Consider the following 21,562-nt stretch of genomic DNA (forward strand, 5'->3'; position numbering starts at 1 on the left):
CGTCTGGCTCTGTGGAACTTGCTATAACTACAAATGGAGGCATTTCATTCCCCCAGAAGAGTAAACAAAACGCTACACTCGTTTGTGCGCTGTTATTAACAATTAAATGTATATCCCTTCCTCCCTTCTTTGAACCCTGCAACAAGGCCTTTCCACCCCAGTGACTGCTGGCTAGCGGCACCCACTCACCCACCCTCCAGGTAACCTGAGGAAGCTCAGACCACCACAGAGGCAGTCTCAATTCTGGGGACTAAACTTGGGTTGTCTTGACCTAAGAGCCCCGGGCTAGCCAGTGCTGCCAACAGCCTGGGTATGAATGGCTATAAAGAGCCAGGAAAACAAGGATTCATGTTTAACAGCCAGATATAAGAAGCCCCTTCTTAATATGTAGGCCAAGCCAGCAAAAGAAAGGTGCTAGTGCATGAGAATGGATTTCCCCTCCTGAGAATCTCATTGGAGCAGCCTACAGGGCCCATAGGGAGAATTGCCCTTCCCCTCCCTCATCTGAAAAAAAAGCTCCAGATATTCTTCCACCTCCTCTCCCCACCCCTCCAAATTGCTGTGAAATTTGAAAGGCAGAAGAACAAAGTCAGATTCTAAAGATATTTTATAGAGCATATTTGTTATTTACATTGAATCACCTTGCAGACCACATGGCTCAGAGTGCTGCATGTGCTGTATGTTAGCAAGTGACTGGAGAGAGCTGCAGTCCGAGTGGCTGGATGCAGCAGCCACCTTGAAATCCCTGGCAAGCTCTGGGTGCTGACTGGCTCAGCTGTGCTCAGCCTCACTGCAAGTTCTTTCATAGAGGCCAGCCACTTGTCAATTTCTGCTCTCGCTTTCCTTCCCTGGCAACTGTCCAACAGTCAACAATCAACCATGCATGATGAAGGTGCATGTGTCTATTGGGCTGTATGTGTACACAGAATTTGCAATGAGCCCTACCCTCCTAATGCAGGAAACTGGGAAGGGACACATGCATCATACATGACTGTCTATAGCCAAAGGTGGTTTTCCTACAAAAGAGCAGCATTTTTGCACAAGGGAGCTGTACTAAGCTACCCCTAACACCCCACACTTCATCCCACTAGCCAGCCATACAGCACAAGGGCAAGTAGTTCAGATGAGAGTTTTAACTAAAAACAAAACAGAGCCTACCCCAGTCTGCATCCTTGCTATAGAGGGATGCACAGCTGTTACCTACTGGCAACTGCGCTCAAGAGAAACACCTCCCCTCGGGCAGGGCTGTGTCATACAACTGCAGAGGCAAAGCACCCTGGCTGCTGCCAAAAGAGCCTATTGCCAATCCAACAGGTAGGGAGCGCTCCCTACTGCCTCTCCTCTTTTTGGAATGGGCTGAGCAGAGCAGAAGTCTGGTGATTCTAGGAGCTTGCCAAAAACTCAGGACAGCAGGACTTTGAGTTACACAAGACATACATCGTATTTTTGCTGTTCAGTGGTTTGCATCTGTCCGAAGGAGCAAGAGGAGCCAGGGCCTCTTCTAGTCCAGGGAACCCAGAGCCCTTCATGACTCCTGTGGCGCCTGCCCCTCCAAAGTCCCACTTCGAGGGAAAAGCCCTCCTCCTGTGCAGCCGCCACGCCAAGCAAGTCCACGGTGTGTCTGTCTAAGATTCTTGCCGGGCTCCTGCGATCTTATCACCTCCAAGGAGGACACTCAAGCCACTGGACAGCTGCCACTCATAGCCTAGTTTCCAGCAGAACGTTTCCCTAGAGCCAAAAAAAAGAGAGGAAAGTCTAATAAAGTCCCCACACAGCCCTCCCAGTGAAGGTCTACAGCCAGGTGGCTCTAGGCACACAGAACCCTTGCATCCCATGCAATGACTGCCTGTTGCAGCTCTCTGAACCTGCACATTACCCCCTGCATCCTGTGTGCAGAGTTTGCCTCTGCCTGGGCACTGTTTGATGAGGGCTCCTGCCTTGTGAGCAACCTGGCCAAGATGCCAGCATCAAGCAGAGGCCGGTTTCAAGGGTTCAGGGCCTCAAGTGATGCTTTTCTGGAGGACTGCAGAGATGCAACCTTTGAATCAAATACGTTCTCCTAACATCAAACGTCTCAAGCCCTCAGGCAGCCCCACCACACAAGGCTTGCAGTGGCTGTAGCATCCAGGCACATCCGGCCCTCATATTTCTTTCTTTGTGCAGCCACTGTGAGCAGCAGACAAGCTGGGGCAGGCAGGGAGTGCGAGTACGGACCAGCAGGCACTCGGGTAAGAAACAAGGCAGTGCTCATGTAGAACTTGCGTCAGACCAGCTGCTCTTTCTGAAATCCTAGTACAGAGCGAGGGAAGGACTCCCACACTTTGTAGGGTCTTCCCTACACCTTCACTCTTAGAAAGGATGCTCCACCCGGCTGCTAACATGTCTGTGGCTGCTCAACAGCAGCCAACACAGAGACCTGTGTGTGGAAAGTACACGAGAGGCTTCCTACCTCGGATGGGGTTAATCAGGAGCTAAACATTTTCTTAAGTTTAGCTAGGAATCCCTCCGTGCTGTCCCCTGCCTCAGGCCTCTCCTTGCCTGCCCCCGTTCTAGTCGTCTCCCTGCCACCTAGGCACAAACAGCAGACAGCTGCATCAGGGAATGCAATCACAACATGGCAAGGCTGCTGCCCGTCACCTCACCCACCTCGGAACATTTCCCAGCCGCTTGCCCTACCAAGGAGGAGTGAATATTAACGTTCTCTCCTCTCCAGGCTGCCCTTATTTTTGGCATTAGGATGGCCCAAGCGTGAGGGGGGCCTGGCACACCCCTTTCACTCCAGCCTCCTGCTTCTTAGCCTCCGCTGGAAGCACCCCCAGGGTCAACTTAAGACATGTGTCCATTATATGGCTTGCCAACTGAGATTTCTGAGGCTCCTGCGTTTTGCTCTCCTGTTTTTGGTACAAAGTGGTTGCATTTAGATTGCATCTCTGCTGCTTAGTGTTGTTTTTCACAACATCTGTTTTAGATTTACTGCCATTTTTCTGCAGGGGAAGAGGGGATCCCTCCATCCCCTGCAGAAAGTGAACTTATACTGGTTAAATCTGGACATGTTTAGCCTTAATAAGGGAAGACTGAGGGGAGATATGAGAGCACTCTTCAAGTACTCAAAAGGTTGTCACACAGAGGTGGGTGAGGGCCTCTTCTCGATTTTCCCAGAATGCAGGACACTGAATAATGGGCTCAAGTTACAGAAAGTCAGATTTTGGCTGAACATCAGAAAAAACTTCCTAACTGTTAGAGTGGTACAATGGAACCAATGACCTCAAGAGGTGGTGGGCTCTCCAGCGCTGGAGGCCTTCAAGAGGCAGCTGGACAGCCCCCAGTCGGGAATGCTTTAACTTGGATTCCTGCATTGAGCAGGGGTTAGACTCAATGGCCTTAGAGGCCCCTTCCAACTCTACTTTGCTAGGATACTATTTCATTTTCACCCCTTATACACCCACTTTGCCAACATGGTGCCCTCCAGATGTTTTGGACTACAGCTCCCATCAGCAGCTGTATGATAGAAGTTGCACTCCAAAACAATGGATGCCTTATGTTTAGTCTCCATTCTGCCACTCAGTTGTCAATTCAGCTCCTGTAACCCAGGGATGGGGAACATCTGAGGGGGGCCTCCATATGCTGGGGGACTACAGCTTCTGTCATCCCTGATCACTGGCCCCACAGGTTCCTCACACTTTGAGACAGTTCAGTCAAATTTCACCACAGCTCAACTTTATTATATATTGAACAGGATCTCAAATCAAGGGAATTACATTTGTTACAACACAAGCCAAGCACTGCTGCGTAAACAGCATAGGTGGATATGGAAGACCACCTCCACTCAGGGAGAGACAAGTTGGAAAGCATCCCATGGAGCCTGCTGGAAATACCCTCCCATTTTTCTGTGAGCAAAGTTTCCAGTCCCCAAATCAAGGGAAAACACAGGAGGCGGCTGGTCCAGGGCACACAACAGATGCGAGGGCAAGCATATGTGAGCAACAGATGGCTCAACTTTCAAATTCAAACCACACTGTATGCCACTGACCTCCAGGGAAACCCTTCCAAGGAGACCAGGATGCACTGCTAATGGCTTACATCAGAAAAGTCATGCTGTCTCATGTGCTGCACTACTTCCTGTATCCTTTAGTCCCAAAGCCAGTACCAGTCTCTCCCTGCTTCAAAGGGAAACGGAGATGCTACCTCAGTCTTTAAGCTTCAGATGACTGACTACAGGAAAGGGGGTGCAAAGAGATGCTGCCCGGTTCCTCTCATGAGTTAAGGCCACAACAGAACACACCACGACTCTTCTTTTCTGGGGTATTTACCAATATTTCATTCATCAATTTATACCCCGCCCTTCCTACCAAAAGGAGCCCAAGGTAGCAATACAGAGACACATTTTCTCCTGCGGCGGCAGCATAATGCAAATGGGCCACACGAATCCAAGCTGCCTGACCTGAAGAGCATCTTTAGCACCACTCTGCAGAGCAGGCCAATGCACAAGGGGGCGAGATGGTCTCCTGGCAGCTCCAACTGCCCAAAGGCATCTTTCACCGCGACATGCAACTGAGCAGGCTCCAATTACCTGTTGCTGTGTTTGTGACACCGTTCACAGTCCCTTCCACCTCAGTTTCATCTTCAGCATAGCTCAGCATCAAACCTCGCTGGCGATCTGTCAGCCTCCTATAGCATGAAGGGGGGGAAAGTGCTGCGTTGAAGATCTTCGGCAGGAAGGCTAAGGATCCTAGAAAAGCCTATGCCAACTAATGAATACGCCTACAAGCTAAAGACAGACTTTCGTGCAAGAGAAACATTTCCCAGGGCATCTATTAGGCTTCCCAAAGGCACACGCTTGCAGTTCCAGCACAGCAGCCTGTTTTGTAACTGAGATGCCTCTTACCAACTAAGGCTTGTCTGTAAAGGTTATAGACTGCTTAATATAAAAAGGGATTGTGGGTGGAAGACCCTGAAGTGGACTGCTCAGCCTGGCCTCCAGCAAACAGGTCAGCTGGGCTTCCTCCCAGTATCCAACGTTCAAACCAGGTACACCACATCTTCCAAAACAAGGACCACTTTCTATGTTGAGGTACTGCATTTTCTAACACTTCCTACAGAATGCAACTCCCCAACCCCAAAAGCCTTTCCACTTACTTGGGAACTTTCATCTTTATATGAATATAGTGGTCGCCATAGCCATAACTGTTAACCCTGGGAATGCCTTTCCCACTCATCCGAATCCTCTGGTCAGCTTGAATGCCTGGTGGTATCTAGCAGCAACAACAGGATCTACTCACGTTTTTGCATGGAAACATTGACATGTGTCTGAAGACAATTACTTTTAAAATTTGCAGTTAATTTACTGGAGATAGAACTGTTCCCACAAGAGTGCTGCTTGTCAGTACCTAGACAGACAAGTGAGAGGGAAGGGGGAAGAGACAGCAGCCAACACAAACTGAGGCTGCCATTCTAAACACACAAGGAGGTAAGCACAACTGGACACAGTGGGATTTACTTCTGGGTAACTCTACCTAGAATTGTGCTACAAGAGGCAGAGCAGCCTGGGCAGGACAGGAGGGCCACTGAAGCAAAATGGGCATTATATGCAGAACCCTGAAGCAGATGTAGGGTAGCTCCAGCATGTTGTGCGAGGCACAGATTTACATTTACACATTATAAAAGTATGGACACATCCATAGTGTGCCTGATTCTGTAGGCTGACACCTTTGCCATCCCGGCAGATCTCTCTGGATGGAAAAACTTGAACGGTGTCACCAACTGATGGGGACCAGAAGACAATGTCACATACAGACATACACATACACCCAAACATATTCTTAGTATGAAGTAACCTGCTGCTACATACCACAATACTGATTGTCTCATACAGACCCGGCGACCTGGCTGTCCCTCCAAGGACAGCTTGTGCTATTGAGATGTAGAGGTCCGAGTGGATATCTGCACCATCTCTCCGGAACACAGGGCTCTTCTGAACCTGAATCCCGAAACAGGGCATCATTCATGGAGACAGCAATAAAAGATGTGTACCATTTTCAGACAGGGTAGAATGTGACAGAAGTCCAGATAAATACATACCCTGAAGGTAATGAAAATCTCTCTCTTTCCTACAGGCATCCGAACAGTCTGTCCATCCTCCACACCTGAAGCCAAAGCAAGGGCATAAATTATGAACACTTGCCCTGGTACTTTCTGCTCCCTCTCTTGAGCTGCAGGTTTTGTCTCCCATTCTTAATCCCTGAGGCTCCCTACTCAACAGCCTACATTTCTAAAGGCAGATCCCCTCCTCCCACCCCTCTGAGACTCTCTCTTGATATGTTTGGCAGGAAGCAGGCTATTCTTCTTCTTCTGTTGCACTAACCCTAACCCAAGGAGCCGCTATTCTTCCACAGAACAAAATGAACAACTCAACACGTACAGACCTGCTGGAACTGGGACCATCACCAGCTTCTTCTGTTTGGTTTGCCCAGTGCCGCGACATATCACACAGGGGGTTGTTATAACAGAACCACGTCCACCACAGCGCCGACATGTAGATCGCATGACAAAGGGACCTGTGTTGATTGTCTCCTGTCAAAGGAAGACACATGGCAAAGTGAAGCCCTTCTGAGCATTTTTGTAACTGAAGACAATTTCTTCTGTATTTTCTAGATGTGAGAGTCTCGGTCAACTCATGATTCTCAGGGTATGAATTTAACTCAAGTAAGCAAAGGGAAAGGGCTTTCTCCCATCCTCCGAAAATCAAAGATGTCTAGGAGGCACAGAAAGGATGCTCTGCACAGCAGCAAGATGAGTGGAGTTTGCTTGCTTCTACATTAATCCATCAATACACTTACCATGCCAGTGCCATTGCAATAGTGACAGTGCTGCACTTTGGTGCCCGGTTCATGCCCTTTGCCGTCACAGCGCTGGCAAGTATCATTGATGTTCACCTGAATCTCCTTGTTAACGCCCTTTGCGGCCTGATTGAATGTCAGTTCCATTATATACTAGGAAGAGAAAGGGAGTGTAAGCAGCCATCAATGCTTAGACAAAGATTAGGGCCATCTATTTGGACTCTTCATTGTGCATGCAGTAAAGGACAGTGATGGGGGGTTGAATTTTTTCCCATTTTAGCAATGGCACTGTCTGATGAACAGCATAATCATAAAACTTAAGTCATTTAATGAATTACTGTATTTACAAATCAAATTGGCCAACTGGATGTCAAATCTAAAATCACAGTTGTACTTAACTTTTTTCAAATAACTTTCCATTAATTTATTACCTGCCCTTCACTCTAAGGTCCTAGGGCCAGTTACAGTAATTTAAAATATATGTAAACAATTTAAAACAACTTACAATCACAACAAAGGTGGGTCCTACGAATATACGTATCTTGTGTCAAAGGCCAGGAGAGGTGCATTCAGCTTTTTATGCTTACCTCCTGGGGCTGGTCAAAGACAGTGTGAAAGTCTCCAAAATGGGAGCCTGAAAACTCCCCAAAGATCTTCCTGAACAGCTCTTCTGGATCCACAGAAGGTCCACCACGCCAATACTGTTGCCCGGATCCTGCTGAGCTTGGGTCAAAACCAGCTGTACCATAAGCATCATATTGTTTCCGCTTCAATTCATCGCCTAAGACCTACAAGAAGACAAGGGCACTTTTTTTGCCTCACAGAGCTGACATGGCTTGACTGTGAAGTAGTTCCACTTTGAGTAATGGGACTACTCCAGAGTGAGGAACCCTCCATTACCACAGCATGTAAAAGGCAGCCATGTTACCTCGTAGGCTTCAGCAAGCTGGGAGAACTTCTCCTTTGCTTTAGGGTCATCTTTATTTGTATCAGGGTGGTACTTCTTGGCAAGCTAAGCAAAAAGACACAAATGTGAAGATGATGAACAAGAGAATTGTTATTGCCGCTTCTTTTTGATGTTAATTACACTATTGTATTATATTCAATAGCATCACTTGAGTTTTATACCATAAGGTGACAAATAATAAAATCATAAATAAAAGCATCATAAATCCAAACTAAAGTAATTCCAAAAAGCGGGTTCAAAGCAAAAGCAATTCCAAAGGAATGATAAGATTCCAGCACAACTAACATCAATTCCAGCTATCCACAAATGTCTCTGACATTTCTCCTGTCTTCACTCAGCCAAGATTTGATCAGGTGAGCCATTTTAATCATAAACATGAGATACATTTTCATCTTTTGCACCAATCTTTCAAACTGAGATGTTTGACATAAAAGATTTTTTTTTGTTAAATTACATATAGAAACAACCTGGCCTTACAAGAATAATTGATTCTTTAGCAATGGTCAGATGATGAAATATTGGTGAAAATAGGAGATTATCGGGCTTTATTCTATTATAACTTTGCCTTAAATCTCAAGGAGAAAATATGGAATAAATAGGAAGCTAACTCCATTACAAAAGATTTATGATTTCACCAATAGTAAAGGATTACAACCCAAGATTCATCTTCTGTTAATGAAGGGTGGTGCCCCAATGATAGAAAGCCCTCCCTCTTGAAACACAATTGGTGTCAACGATAATCAGCTTTCAGTGCCAAATGAAAACCCACCTATTCCAGCACGTCTTTACGCTTTAGGCCAGGGAACTTTGGCCCTGTATATGTTGCTGAACTACAACTCCGTCAGCCCAAGGAAAAATGGCCAATGACCAGGGATGATTACAGCTTTAGGTCAGCAACAATGGAAGGCCAAAGGTTCCCCACACCTGGTCTAGGGGCTGCCTGGTAGGATTAATTATTATTGCTGCTATTGTTGTGGCTTTATCTGCTCCTTTTATTATTCTGTTATTGGTATTTCTAACGCAAACTGTGCATTTGGAAGAGTTCGTCACCCTGACTTCCCACTTGCCCCATGCTGAACCACATGACCCTCAATTGCAGTGTACGTGTAGCAACTTTTTTTACTCTAAGATGTCAGGTTTCTGTCAGTCTCAAGTGTGCAGAGCTTTTGTTCCCCACTAAGGAAATAGATATGCCAACATTATTTATTTATTTTAGAAAGAAAATCTGAATCGAGAGCTGCAGTTAATGATACCTGGATCCTTACTAGGAATCTGTTTCCCAGGCAGCTTAACAAAGAGCTATTTACAGCTAATACCATTTAAGCAGAAAAAAATAATTCACATCCTAATCACTCTTTCCTATTTCCCTTAGTAAGGCCTTCTGGACACCCTCAAGAAGGCAGGGGAGTCTTGGTCGATTCTGAATAAAAGATGAAAAAGAAAGACAGCAGCAGCTAAGAAAGCAGGACACTCATGGCAAAGAAGAGTGTGGTCAAAATGGCTATCAGGCAACAGGTAGGGAAGTCAAAGGGCTGAAATTATCTTGACACAAGTGGGACACAGACTGCACTGCCAGACAAGGGCACTGCCATTCCCATCCTTCAGGGTGGAGAAGGTATGTGGAAGGCACAGTTGACAAAAATAGCATGGGGCCCTTTGCTTCAAAGCAAAAGACCCAGTATTACTCTTTCAACCACTCTGGATTTATTTGCTCTTTTAAATCTGGCTGATCGCATTAGAATTCCCTTCTCCACCATTTCCCAAGCCTTAAAAGATAGGAACCCCTTGTCCCCATTAACCCACCATGTCCTTATGCAATGGAAGTTTATATTCAAATGCACTACAGAAAATAACAGTGAAACAAAATGTCATGTTGTGATCCCAATACCACCCCCTCCTAAGGCCAGTTCTCTTCTTTTGAGAAATGCAATCTGTTTCTATTATTTTCAGCAAACATGCCTGGTAATATGCCTTCTTGATATCCTTCTGGCTGGCATTTCGAGGCACTCCCAAAATCTGGTAATAGTCCTCTTTAGCACAGGTGAGGGAGCTGGTGTGAAACAAGGCAGCACAGACAAGAGGATGATGTCCAACTCCTACAGAAAACAAAACAGGGTTTATGACAATACGGCTTCTTCCCATTCTTAGCTCCATGATTCATGCAAACAGCACAGTAAGCCCTCACGTTTGGGCTGTTCAAAATTCAGGACAATGACAGTTGTTAAACATTTGAATATTCTCTATATTCTGGGCAACCACAATTTGGGCATTCTGCCTGCATTACAAAGTCCACACATAAGTAACTAACATGTTTAAAACACTTTATTTTTCCTGTTAAGTCAACCAAATATGCAAGGATAGCTGCCTTACACCAGTTTAATACTTGTGATAGTGACATGTTGATGATCTTAGAATCCCTTATGCATCAACTGCAACAAGTTAAGGAGCCAAGAAACACACATGCTAAACTGTATAAACTGAGATAAAGGGCAGTTTCAAGTCCCTTAAAGCAACCACTACATCATCTATCCAAAGTCATCTTTCGCTTACATAGCTTAGGGCAGGGGGTGGTGAACCTTTGGCACTGAAAATGCAAACAAAGAAAGTAACTTGGCTAACAGACACAACATTCACAGACCCCAAGAGGGCATATTTTACAATGGAATGCTATGATTTCTCAGAGGTAAGCCCTGCTGTGTTGACTGCAGCCTTAAGTAAGAACGCACGTCGTTGAGCTGTGCAGCCCTCTTGTCTAGGCAGGTCCAGTTTAGCCTGCCAGACCACCAATCCACGGGCCCATCTGAGCACCTGATTAACTTTTAGGGAGACCCCACATACACCAGAGTCTTCCCCAAGGACACAACTTAGTACCCACAGGTATGCTTGGCTCCAACCTACAAGCAAGCAGCATGACCATACAACGCTAGCTACCTTCTATTAAATCATATCATTGGGCACATCAAGCCCAACGCTATCTAACCAGTCTGGAGGAGGTGGCAGCCCTACAGGGTCTCAGACAGAGAACCAGAGCCTCTATCTCACTCCTTTGTTTGAAGATGCAGGGGACAGAACCTGGACCCTGCGCGGGCAAAGCAGGTACGTTTCCACTGAAGTATGGCCCCATACCAGAGACCCCAAACCAGGTAACCTCCATGCCAGAAAAAAACTTCACCCGTTGAACAAGCGTGTGCTAGACAGCTGCTCGTCAGGTGGCACAGAAGCGGGGTTAGAAAGGGAAAGCCGCGGCAGGTCGGCCTGCCAAAGTAAGTTGCACACTGTGTGCGCTCAGAGGCACGTCTCCTCATGACATCACAGGCGCCCTCACCGGAACTGGTTCCGAGCCGTAGCGCCGGGCCTGGGCGAAACCTGAGGGGGGCCGCGGGGGCCGTGCTCAGCCACCGGGCCAGGCGCAGCGCCTGCAGCTTCCGGCGAGCCTCCACACCGCCCACCCGGCTTCCCCCAGCAACGGCGGCAACCTCCGCCGCCCTTAGCCAAAGCGAGGCGCACACCGCCGCCATCTTGGGCCGCCCGGAAAGACTGCGCATGCGCAGCCACAGCCTGCGTACCGGAGAGCGCATTTGACGCAAGCGCCCGGAGGGAAGAGGGAGGAGCAGCCAGCGGCGTCCTACTGCGCGTGCTCTTATTCGCAGGGCGTGCCCTAGACCTTTCCTAGCGGCAGACCCGTCCGCCGACGCTTTCTAGACTCCCGCTTGCTTCTGGGTCCTAGTGCTCGCTGATAGCTGGAGAGTCCCGAAGCATCTTTAAGATGAACGGGATTGTGTTGGCGGGAAGAACTTTCGTGGGCGGGTGAAAAGACCCCGGGCGCCTTCCTCCCGGCAGACGTTTCTGTATTTTTTTAAATAGTTTTTATTAACAAGATGGAGTTACAGCAAAAAGGGCAGAATGCACAAAGGACCCGTTCAGAAGTGCAGGGTTAGCCATGAAATCCAAGACGGCCTGCCCGTCGTCCTCTTATCTGGAAAAAAACAAAACAAAAGCAAACCTGGTCGTCGGTGTCGGAGGGCAAGGCGAGAGGCCGATGGCAAATGCACAAAAGCGTGAGTCGCAGCAGGTCGTTCCGAACGCGCAGGTGGCGTTTCGGGACGCGGGCTTTATAAAGTCCCCGGGCCAGGCACGAGTAACCTTTCGGCTGCAAAATCCTCAGAATCAGCCTTGCCTCTTTGGACCTTTCAATGTTGGAGGGGAGGGAGGTTAGAGCGGCTTCGGGGGGAAACGTTTTTTTCATGCCATGCATCTAAGCTCAAGTTGTGTGCCTCGTCTGAGAGATGACAAAAAATAAAAACGATTAGCTCTCTGGGGCGAAGCAGGATTGTAAGAAATATCCACGTGTGATGGAAAAGAACACCCACAATTTCTCCTCAGACCACAGTCCAGAAGCGCTTCAAGGCTCAGGGCATTTTTAAAGGAATTCTCTCTGGGTGCCCGTGTTTTCATTCAAATAGCTTGCAGGAGGAAGCCTCTCCACCATCTACAAGCCCTGACATTTGAATTCAAACTAAAAACCAACGAGAGCCTTGCAAATGCATTTACACAAGCTTCTTTGTTGTTGTTATGTACCTTCAAGTCGATCACACAAGCTACTAGCCTAGCGAAATTCTTACTAGCCTGCCCACCCACCCGTAAACACATGAATTAAAAAGCAAATTAAAATTAAAAGCTGCTGCTTATGATCCACACCCCGCTGCAGCAGAATTTTTACGAAAAAGGAGGGTACCGGGAACCAAATATCACCGTGTACAGGGCGATATTTTGTTTAGATCTTTTCAGAAAGATTGTTGTTTGGAAAAACGTAAGAATTATTGTACGGTGCCCCGAGGTGCTACTGTTGCTATTCAGTATCACTAAAGGTTCGTACCTCTAGCCAGTGTTTCACTGGCTTCCAATCTCAATGTGTGTCCTTGGTTCATAGATTACATTTCATGCGTCCATCTGCGCTCCAGGGGCGTCCCCTCGGACGCACAGCTCTTACTTACACAATGCCAAGGCTGGGAAGACCACCGGCTGTGGAGGGCAGAAGGGCCCGCTCGCTTTTCCCTTAGCCTCCAACAGTTCGGCCGGTTTCTGCCCTTGCGGTTTAGGAGAAAGCCAGCGCAGGCGCGGGCAGGTGAGGAAGGCGCATGAACCCCGCGGGACTCGGGGACCCACTTCAGGGCAACAGATGGCTGGGGTCCCCTGCCGGCGCCCCGATGCTTGCCGCCCCGTCGGTAAATATCTGGCGCTCGCCTTCCTCCGCCTCTAAGACCCACCCTGCAGAATGAAGGCTCCCTCCCTCAGTGAGGCCCGATCGCCCGCCTGTTCTCCTGAGCTGTCCTGCCGACGCCTGGACGGAAGCGGCGGAAGGGAAGGAGTGGGCGGCACAGAGGTCCTTCTCCGCCATTGGGGCGAAAGCTCCCTACCTCTTCCCCGGCCGCGTCTTCTCCTGAACCGAGGGGGGCTCAGGCCTTTGCTCGAACTGGAGTCACCCTGCAGGGCTACCCTTCAGGAGGAACGAGGCAGCTCGGGAGGATGGGCATTCGGGAGGGGCAGGGGCTGCATAACAGGAAGATGAGGAGGCGACACTGCCTCGTCCCGCCCCTTCTACTTTACCTGGCTAGGGTCTCCGCGACAAACTGCTGGTGCGGATGGTCGCCCAGTTGCCCTGGACCATTCAGAGGTGGCCTTCAGCGCTCTGGCGGCAGGGGGGCGATCGAGGATTGCGGGCGAGTGGCTAGAGGAGTTGGGACTGGAAGGGTGGCGCCGACGTCCAGGCTACTGCTTGTAACAGCCGCTGCCCTCGGCTTTCCCTTGGCCCCGCCTGCACCTTCGACGCCGCCTTTCTGACAGGTGGCCCGGCCCGACAGAGAGGCCACGAGCATGCGGGGCAGGCGCCCCCATTCCCAGGCTCCGACCTCAGGATCCGGCATCCCACGCACGCCCCCGCCCCACCTCGCGCCCTCCCTTTCTGCAGGTGAAGGCGCCCGCTCCAGGGCCGGTTGGGCTCCCTGCCCGCCGGCTTTTCAGGCAAGAAGCTCTGAGCCCCAATGAACCGCATGGCCTCGTGGGGGGGAGACCCCTTCCCTCCCTTCTGTGGGCAGCTGCAACCCCAGGTGTTGCCACACTCCCAGGTGGGGGCTCTCGGTGGTCACACACTCCTGCCGCCATCCATTGTCTGCTGTCAGCCCTACCGCCACCCACCTTCCCTCGGCCCCTCAGAGGAGCCTTTGGTGGGGACTTTACGGGGAGCGCCGGCCACAGAGGGTTTGCGACTTCAGCGCCAGCCTCCTGGCTGCCCCTTCGAGCTGCCCGTCCCTCGCCACTGGCGTCTGCTCCACATTTGTTTGGGAAACCGCGCGGAAGGCCTCGACTTGATGAGGGGGTCCCCGAAAAGAAGGTCTAAACCTGCCGACATGCCTCCCGTTCTCCAAGGGGAGGATTTTTCCTTTTGAGATGGGAAAGAGATGGGGAGTGCTTAAGAGCTGATGCGCGGCTTGGGCTGTCTTCTGAAGAGAGGGCTACCTTCCTTCATCGGGCTACCCATCCCTTCTCTACCCCTCACCAAATCTCTGCAAAGCCCCTTTGAGCGCCCCCTCTCCCCCCCCCGAATGTGCAGGGCCATCCCGGTCCGTCCAGGGCCCCCTCCTACATCACCGGGGCCGGCCCCTCCCAACCCCAAAAAGCGAAGCGAAAAAGCCAGGCCGAGGTGCATGCGTTTTATTGCTCAGTGGACCAGGAGAGCAGGAGCGCCGGAGGGCGAGCGGCTGGGAGGCCACCCAGCAGCCCGCGGGAGGGGCGTGTGTCCTGGGACGCTCATCTGTACTTCTCGGACAGCACATCGGCCACCTCGTAGAATAGCTTGTCAAAGGCCAGGTAGGTCTGGCAGGTGTAGTCGGCGCGGAGACTGGAAGCCAGTGTCACGTGGAAGCACTTGCCCAGGAGCTGCAAGGAAGGAGAGAGGGAGGGGCGGTCAGAGGGGAGAGGGAGGGGAGGTCAGGGGGGAGGGGAAGCCCCCCGACAGCCCCTGCCCCCAGCGAGAGGCGCGCCCCTCCGCCCGTAGGCGGCCTCCTCCGGTCCGCCCCGTCGGGCTTGCCTTGAAGTTGATGGGGTCCACGCGGAGGTTGTAGGCGTGCAGGTCGCTGAGCTCGGCCAGGGGCCCGCGGATGTTGTCCAAGTGCTTGACGGCGCCGTCGAGCGCCTTGAAGACCTTCTGGCCGTGGCGGTGGATGTCGTTGGAGCCGGGGCTGAGGTCGAAGTGCGGGAAATAGGTCTTGGTCTGCGGGTGGGCCTGGAAGAGCCTGCGAGGAGTAACGGAAGGGCCCGTCGGAAAAAGAGAGCGGGCTTGGGGTGGGTCGGCAGGCGGGTGGGCTGGCGGGCAAGCAGGGGCTTTTCTCAGGCCCTGGGGGTCGGTCTCCCTCCCAGCACCCTCCCCCTTCGCGGGGCCCCTACCTGGTCAGCGCTTCGCCGCCCAGATTGTCCATTTCAGAGGACAGTTTCCCCCAGGAGGCTTGGATCAACTTGCGGTCCTCAGCGGTCAGCACCATGGTGGCAGGCGGGAGGTCGTCGAGCGGCTCGCTGGGTCGCTAGAGGTGGCGGGACTCAGAGCTGGGAGCCGCGCTTTTATAGCCACCGCCCTCGCCACTCCTGGGCGCCGCCCTCTTAGAAAGCCCAGGGCTGCAGGAGAGGTCGGGAGCGCGGTGGATCCCACGAGGGAGGGGGGCTAGGAGGAGAGCCAAGCTCGTGGGGGTGGGGGGCGCTTGCTTGAGGCTGCGGCCTCCGGACGGGCAGCGCCACCTGATCAGGGGAGGGGAGGAGTGCTTGGCCCTTGCCCCCATCTCCGGCTCCAAAGAGCTCCTCCAAAGCTGATTTGCCAGCTGCTAGGCTCCAGATATAGCCATCCATACATTTGCATCCTCCCAAACACAGGCGCTTCCGAAACCGACAGAAACGTGCAAGCGAGCCCTGGGTGATTCCTGAAGGGTCCTTGACGGTCTGCCGCCCCCATTGCTCAGCGCGACCCGTCCGCTCCTTTGAATGCCCTGGCCTGACCTAGCCCATGAAGTGGCCAAAAGGGAGAGACGTCAGCCGACCTGCCCCCCCCCGCTCCCTCTCCGCAGGAGCTGGTCACTCTCCTCGTGGGACGGGGGTCTCTCCCCTGGGCTTGTTGGGCAGCTATTCAGCCGGGACTCTCCCCCCCCCATTGGTTCCCCTTTCCTCCCTAGCGAGGCGGGTCTTCACTTTCAGATTGCAAGCCTGTGGGCAAGGACTGTGCCAGTGGAAGGATTCGTCATCACTGCTATTTGTCAACTAAGGGGACTCTTTGGTTGACAGACAAAGCTGGGCTCGCTGGAGGCCTGCGACTGCGCTCCCCTGCGAAGGTCCTCCTTCCCAGCTATCTCCCTGGAGACACAGCGCCTGTGCCAGCCTTATCGCCCAGCTTGCAGAGGGTGGCCAGGGCGATAGCGCTGTGCAGAAGGAGCCTAGGATCCTCTGGGCAGAAAGGCCTCTCCATCCCTTGGCTTAGCCAGTTGGCTCCCCATGCATGGTTAGGGCCACCCTCAGGCGTGTAGTCGTCTGGGGGCTCAGGCGGTCTTAGGCCCCTTACTTTTGGGGGAGCAGGGTCTCAGCAGGGTCCCTGTGTCTCCAGCATCGTATGAGCTGATCAACATGAAAGGGAAGTGTGTTAGCCACTGAGAAGAGTCTTCTACTATGCTTCCTTGTCCTTTTCTGTTGACTGGAGCCAATCAGTGAAAGGATGTTAGTCAGCCACTGAGAATACTCTTCTCAGTAGCTAACACCCTCCCCTTTTATGCTGATGGTCTTCTAGGGACATTAGATGTTGTGGGAGAAGGCATTAACATGGACCTCATTTTCAACCCAGCAGCAAAAAAAAAAGGGGGGGGGGAGGGAGTCTGGCTGTGACTGTCATGAAGGGTTCCTACACTTCCGAATTTGCCACTACGCTGGTGGTCACCCTTCCTATCCAGCTGGCACACAGGGACTTTTTGCGACATGCAGGTGCAATAGATGCAGCTGCTCAGGCGTAGAGATGTGTTCTCGTAGAAGCAGGGTAGACCCCAGGTATGTTTATGGCAGAACCAAGCAGGGCTGAATCAAGGCCAGGTCAAGGTCCATCCAGCTGCTGCTTTGATGGCCTCTTTTGCAGATGGGGAAGTATATATTTATGTACCAGTTCTAACACTATTTTTAACAAAATAAATGAGCCCATTTTGCTGATTGTGCATTGCAGTTCTTTGTTTCCGTTGCTACACTGTCCTCCCAGACCTTTCTCAGGAGGCGGAGAGAAAGAGGCTAGGTGGGATTTCTCTTCTGGTGGGCTCTGCAGTGGTGGATTCCCCCCACCCGCCCATGTTGACATCACAGTTCCCTGCACTGTCATGCACAGAGGCAGCATGGCTCAGCCAAATCCACTCAGGTGCCCTGCGTGGAACTGGCCGCCGAAACACTCCTCCGGAAGCAGGCGTACTGCTGGTGGAGAAAGCAGGGCCGAAGGGAAGCTCCTATCTCCCACTTGTCGAGTTTCTTTAACCTGGCCCTGGAGTGGGGAGGAGGAGCTGGCCCCGGTGAACTCCTCTGCACTCTCCTTGGGACCTGACAGAGCTGATCATGTCGAGCAGGAGCCCCCCAAGGCGGCTGGCCAATGCTGTCGTCATTCGTGAGCCAGAAGACCACCTTTGGGGTTCAGAGCCAAGATGAAGAGCTGAGATTGATGCCAGTGAGGTCCGGACCAGTGCCAAGTGCAGCAGTCAGGCCAGAGGATGATGCAAGGTGCCCCCTTCCTCCGTCTTGAGGGCCCAAATTCAGCACAATGCAAGAGTGAACATAAGAGGAGTCCTGCAGCTGGATCAGCCAAAGGGGGCCCATCTCATCCAACACCTTGTTCTCACAGCGACCAGCTGGGTGCTTCTGGGATGCCCACAAGCAGGGCCCAAGCACAACAGCACTCTCCCAACTTCTGATTCCCAGCAACTGGTATTCAAAGGCACCCTGTCTCTGCCATTGGATATCGAACATGGCCATCAGGATGAGTAACCACTGATAGCCTTGCCCCCCATGAATTGTCTGATCCTTTTAAAAAGCCATCTAAGTTGGTGGCCGTCACGGCCTCTTGTAGGAGGAAATTCCATTGTTTAAGTATGTACTGTGTGAAGAAGTCCTTCCTTTTGTCTGTCCTGAACCTTCCAACATTCAGCTCCATTGAGTGGCACCGGCATGGCTGAATTTATAATGCTGCAATAGCACCAGCAGGGCCCATGCCTGAGCTTTCTATTTTAAAGTAAGCATCTAGCCCCACTAGAAGGAATGTTATACAGCAAATTCTGTGAGATAAGCCAGCATAGCTGCTCCTGCCTTTCAGGCAATCATTAGGGATCACTGTATAATTAACTTGCAATACAATGGTCCGCATGTCCACTCAGAAGAAAGTCTCTGTGTTTAACGGGGTTTTCTGCCAGGTAAGTGGGTACAGGATTGCAGCCTTGGCTTTCTTGTGAGGAGGGAGCAGAAGGTGAGGAGATCAGCATCAATGCAAGCCAAACACATATTAAATATAGGCAGCCAGCTAATATAGGCTAACATTATTTTGTAAAAGAGGGGTATGCATTAACAATAATTTTAACACAATTAAATCAGTAAATTATTATTAATAAAATAAAAATTATTCTGTAACATTTTAAAATCCTGTTAGTTATCTTGATGGTTTTGCTGTTGGGGTAGAACACTGGAAAGTGGGGCAGGTTTTTTTTATTGGGCAATTAGGAAAAATACTGGCTCCTTACTGTTTCACCTATACAATTAATATAGTAAAAAGTAAAAAAGTAAAATAAAAGTACATCATTCTGCTTTCCACAGTTCCCCCCCCCCGTTCCCACTGGTTACAGGCCTAAGATCACCCCTCTCAGGAATCAATCCTGCAGTTGAACATAAGTGGGACTTCTGCATCGGTAAAACCAGAGCTTGGAAGATTACTTTTTAAAAGGAATAAATTAAAATTACTATTACATGGCCCCAAAAAGGAATAAATTGCCATTACAATTACAATAGTTCTGAAAGGAATGGATTACTTTACCATCACTCAAAAGTAATCACTACAATTATACATAAGTCACTAAAAAAACCCACTAGAGTGCCTACAAGGTGATGGCCTTGGCTGCTGCATATTTAAGTCACCTAAAACAACATTAAAAATAAACACACACAGAGAGAGGTAGTAGAATAATTCTTTTTATCCATAAGATAGCAGTGGTGGTTTCTCCACTGGGAAGGGAGGTGGGAAGGGAGGCAGAGGCCAGATCTTTGCATGTCAAATTCATATCTTTGCATGTCAAACTAAGTGCAACCCCCCTACACACACTCTCAGCCTGCAAGCATAATCTCTCTCACTTAACCACCTCCTGGACCTGCCCTGCCACCAACTAAGGGACACCCACCCAAGCAAATATTTCCCCCTGAGTTGCAAAAATTTAAAATACTGCAAATGCAGCCAAGTAGCCAGGGGGAGCAGCAGAGGCCACTTTGTGTGCCAAGTGCAAACACAGCATTGTCACACATACACATGTCACCTTCCGCCCCTCCACAGTTCTTTATCTCCATGATGCTGCCTCCTCCATTATTGTTGTTATGGCTTATCTCTATGCCGCCTTTTGGCCAAAAGGCCCTCAAGGCAGCTTGCAAAAAATAAACACAAATATAGAAATACATATCAATAAAAACAGTACAATTTACAAAAATTAAATATTATTATTATGGTTTATTTCTGTTTCTAGATGTCTACAGTAGGTGTGCATTTATACAGAAACTATATTCTACCTCGGCATTCTATTCTCATTAGTGTACTTTGATATCCAGGATGACACTGGCATATATATGATCCTATGATCAACGTTTATCTATGTTCTTGCCCTCCAGCTCCTTTCTCCCACCACTCCATTCTTCTCCACCACCATCCATTTTTTAAAACAATTGTTTTCTCCACTCCACCCCCATCTTGCTATCCACCTCCTCCCTTGTCACCTCCTCCCCATCCACGGAGCATAAGCAAAGAGCAATGCTGCACATGAACCCAGTTTGAGGCACATGATTTTCATCCACCAATCAGAGGAGTGAAAGACTTCCTCTGCTTCCCCCCAAAGTAATGCCCCAAAGTAATGCTGGAAACATTACAATTACTCCACAAAAGTATTAAAGTTACTCCATGTTCTATTACTATCAAAATGTAAAGGAATTACCCACTCCTTCCTCAAAAAAATAATGAATTACAAATAATTATTTTTTTTGTAACTGATTCCAAGCTCTGGGTAAAAATGCAATAATCTGGCTAGATAGATTGGTTGAAGCCTTGAAGCTGTACTAATTCACAGGTGTAGAGTACCCAGAAGAAAATTGATCTTTATAGTACAAAGACAGGACACAATTTAAAGGAAGCAGGATTTTATGACTATGATAAAAGAAAGATTAGACCAATTCATGGAGGACAGGGCTATCAATGGCTACTAGCCGTGATGGCTGTGCTCTGCCACCCTAGTCAGAGGCATGTTTCTGAAAACCAGTTGCTGGAAGCCTCAGGAGGGGAGAGTATTCTTGCACTCAGGTCCTGCTTGTGGGCTTCCCCCAGGCACCTGGTTGGCCACTGTGAGAACAGGATGCTGGACTAGATGGGCCACTGGCTCTTCTGATGTTCTTAACTAACCCCCTTTTGCAGCCATTTTATGCCTCCTTCTTTATCTTCACAGCAGGCATGTGTGGTAGGTGGGGCTCAGATATGGTGACTGACCCAAGTTAAGGAATGAGGAAAAACAATGAGAAGTAGGTTTAAAAGATGAGACTACACACGCTCTGAATTTTTTGTAGTCCATAAAAGATTTGTTAATCTTTAAGATATCTTGAGGCATCTTTTCGGTGCTTTATTCCTTTTTTTGGGAAAGGGGGACCCTGTCCTGAGAACTACACCAGGGTCCCCAACAACCTTAATCCAGTCTTGTGCCCCACATGTTGTAACTTTTCCTCACAGGAAGAGTTGCTGTAGCCCCTTTATCATGAATGAACAAGTTCCATGGGGGTGGACTGTATTGGTCTACTACATGAAAACCAAAGAAAGAAAGAAAGAAAGAAAAAGAAAGGAAGGAAGGAAGACCCCTGGGGCATGTGCCCAGCTGCCTCGTATGGTGAGCCGTCCTCAATGCAGTTCAGGGCAAGCATCTTCTTGGGCTGTGAGGAGTTCTCAGGGTCTGGACTTGCCCTAACACCCACTCCTGAGCTGGTCCTCCAGGAAGTACTAGAAAAGGCTTCTTCTGTGGGCTGAGACTTTGCCTGGACAACGTTGGTCTTTCTGGCCCTTGTTTGTCCCATGGCTTCTCAGCTCTGCCGCCCTCCAAGATGGCTCCTGGCCCCACCCCACCCCTTTGTTCTAGTCTCCCTCTGGTGCAGCTTTAACACCTGCAGACATGCAAGTTTTACGTGAAATTATTACAGACTTCACCATTTGCATTTTGAGGACATCCTGATGAGGACTCCTGGTAGTGCTTCATGCTCTTGAGGTCCACTCTGTAGTAACATAAAACAGGGCCTTTAGTGTTGTGGCACCCACTTTGTGGAATATCCTTCCTGCTGACATTCCTGCACTGAGCAGGGGTTGAACTCAGTGGCCTTATAGGCCCATTCCAACTCTATTATCCTATGATTCTATGACATCAGACATGGTTTGTCAAACTTGCTGAAGACGGTTCCCAATCCCCAAGCATTTCTG

General features: G+C 49.9%; 2 protein-coding genes across 3 annotated transcripts; both read right to left on the reverse strand.

Annotated features, from left to right (window-relative positions):
• Positions 1-589: 589 nt before the first annotated feature.
• On the reverse strand, positions 590-11,357 carry DNAJA3 (DnaJ heat shock protein family (Hsp40) member A3). 2 transcript variants are annotated; one of them, XM_061599224.1, is made up of 12 exons: positions 11,129-11,357; positions 9,763-9,899; positions 7,765-7,848; positions 7,424-7,624; positions 6,837-6,989; positions 6,423-6,570; positions 6,079-6,143; positions 5,849-5,977; positions 5,137-5,252; positions 4,571-4,668; positions 2,450-2,568; positions 590-1,728 (listed from the first exon to the last, which is right to left on the reverse strand). In XM_061599224.1, exons 1-11 carry the CDS (start codon positions 11,346-11,348, stop codon positions 2,465-2,467), a joined length of 1,455 nt encoding a protein of 484 aa, XP_061455208.1. In that variant the 5' UTR covers positions 11,349-11,357; the 3' UTR covers positions 590-1,728; positions 2,450-2,464. The 2 variants fall into 2 exon arrangements, with proteins under 2 accessions (XP_061455208.1, XP_061455209.1); XM_061599225.1 differs by lacking the exon at positions 2,450-2,568.
• Positions 11,358-14,499: 3,142 nt separating this feature from the next.
• LOC133371762 (hemoglobin subunit alpha-D-like) lies at positions 14,500-15,395 on the reverse strand. Its single transcript, XM_061599515.1, has 3 exons — positions 15,247-15,395; positions 14,891-15,095; positions 14,500-14,739 (listed from the first exon to the last, which is right to left on the reverse strand). The coding sequence occupies exons 1-3, from the start codon at positions 15,339-15,341 to the stop codon at positions 14,611-14,613; spliced, it is 429 nt and encodes a 142-aa protein (XP_061455499.1). The 5' UTR covers positions 15,342-15,395; the 3' UTR covers positions 14,500-14,610.
• Positions 15,396-21,562: the final 6,167 nt, after the last annotated feature.

This window comes from Rhineura floridana, chromosome 17 (genome assembly GCF_030035675.1).
Source record: "Rhineura floridana isolate rRhiFlo1 chromosome 17, rRhiFlo1.hap2, whole genome shotgun sequence".
In the NCBI taxonomy this organism is placed as follows: Eukaryota; Metazoa; Chordata; class Lepidosauria; order Squamata; family Rhineuridae; genus Rhineura; species Rhineura floridana.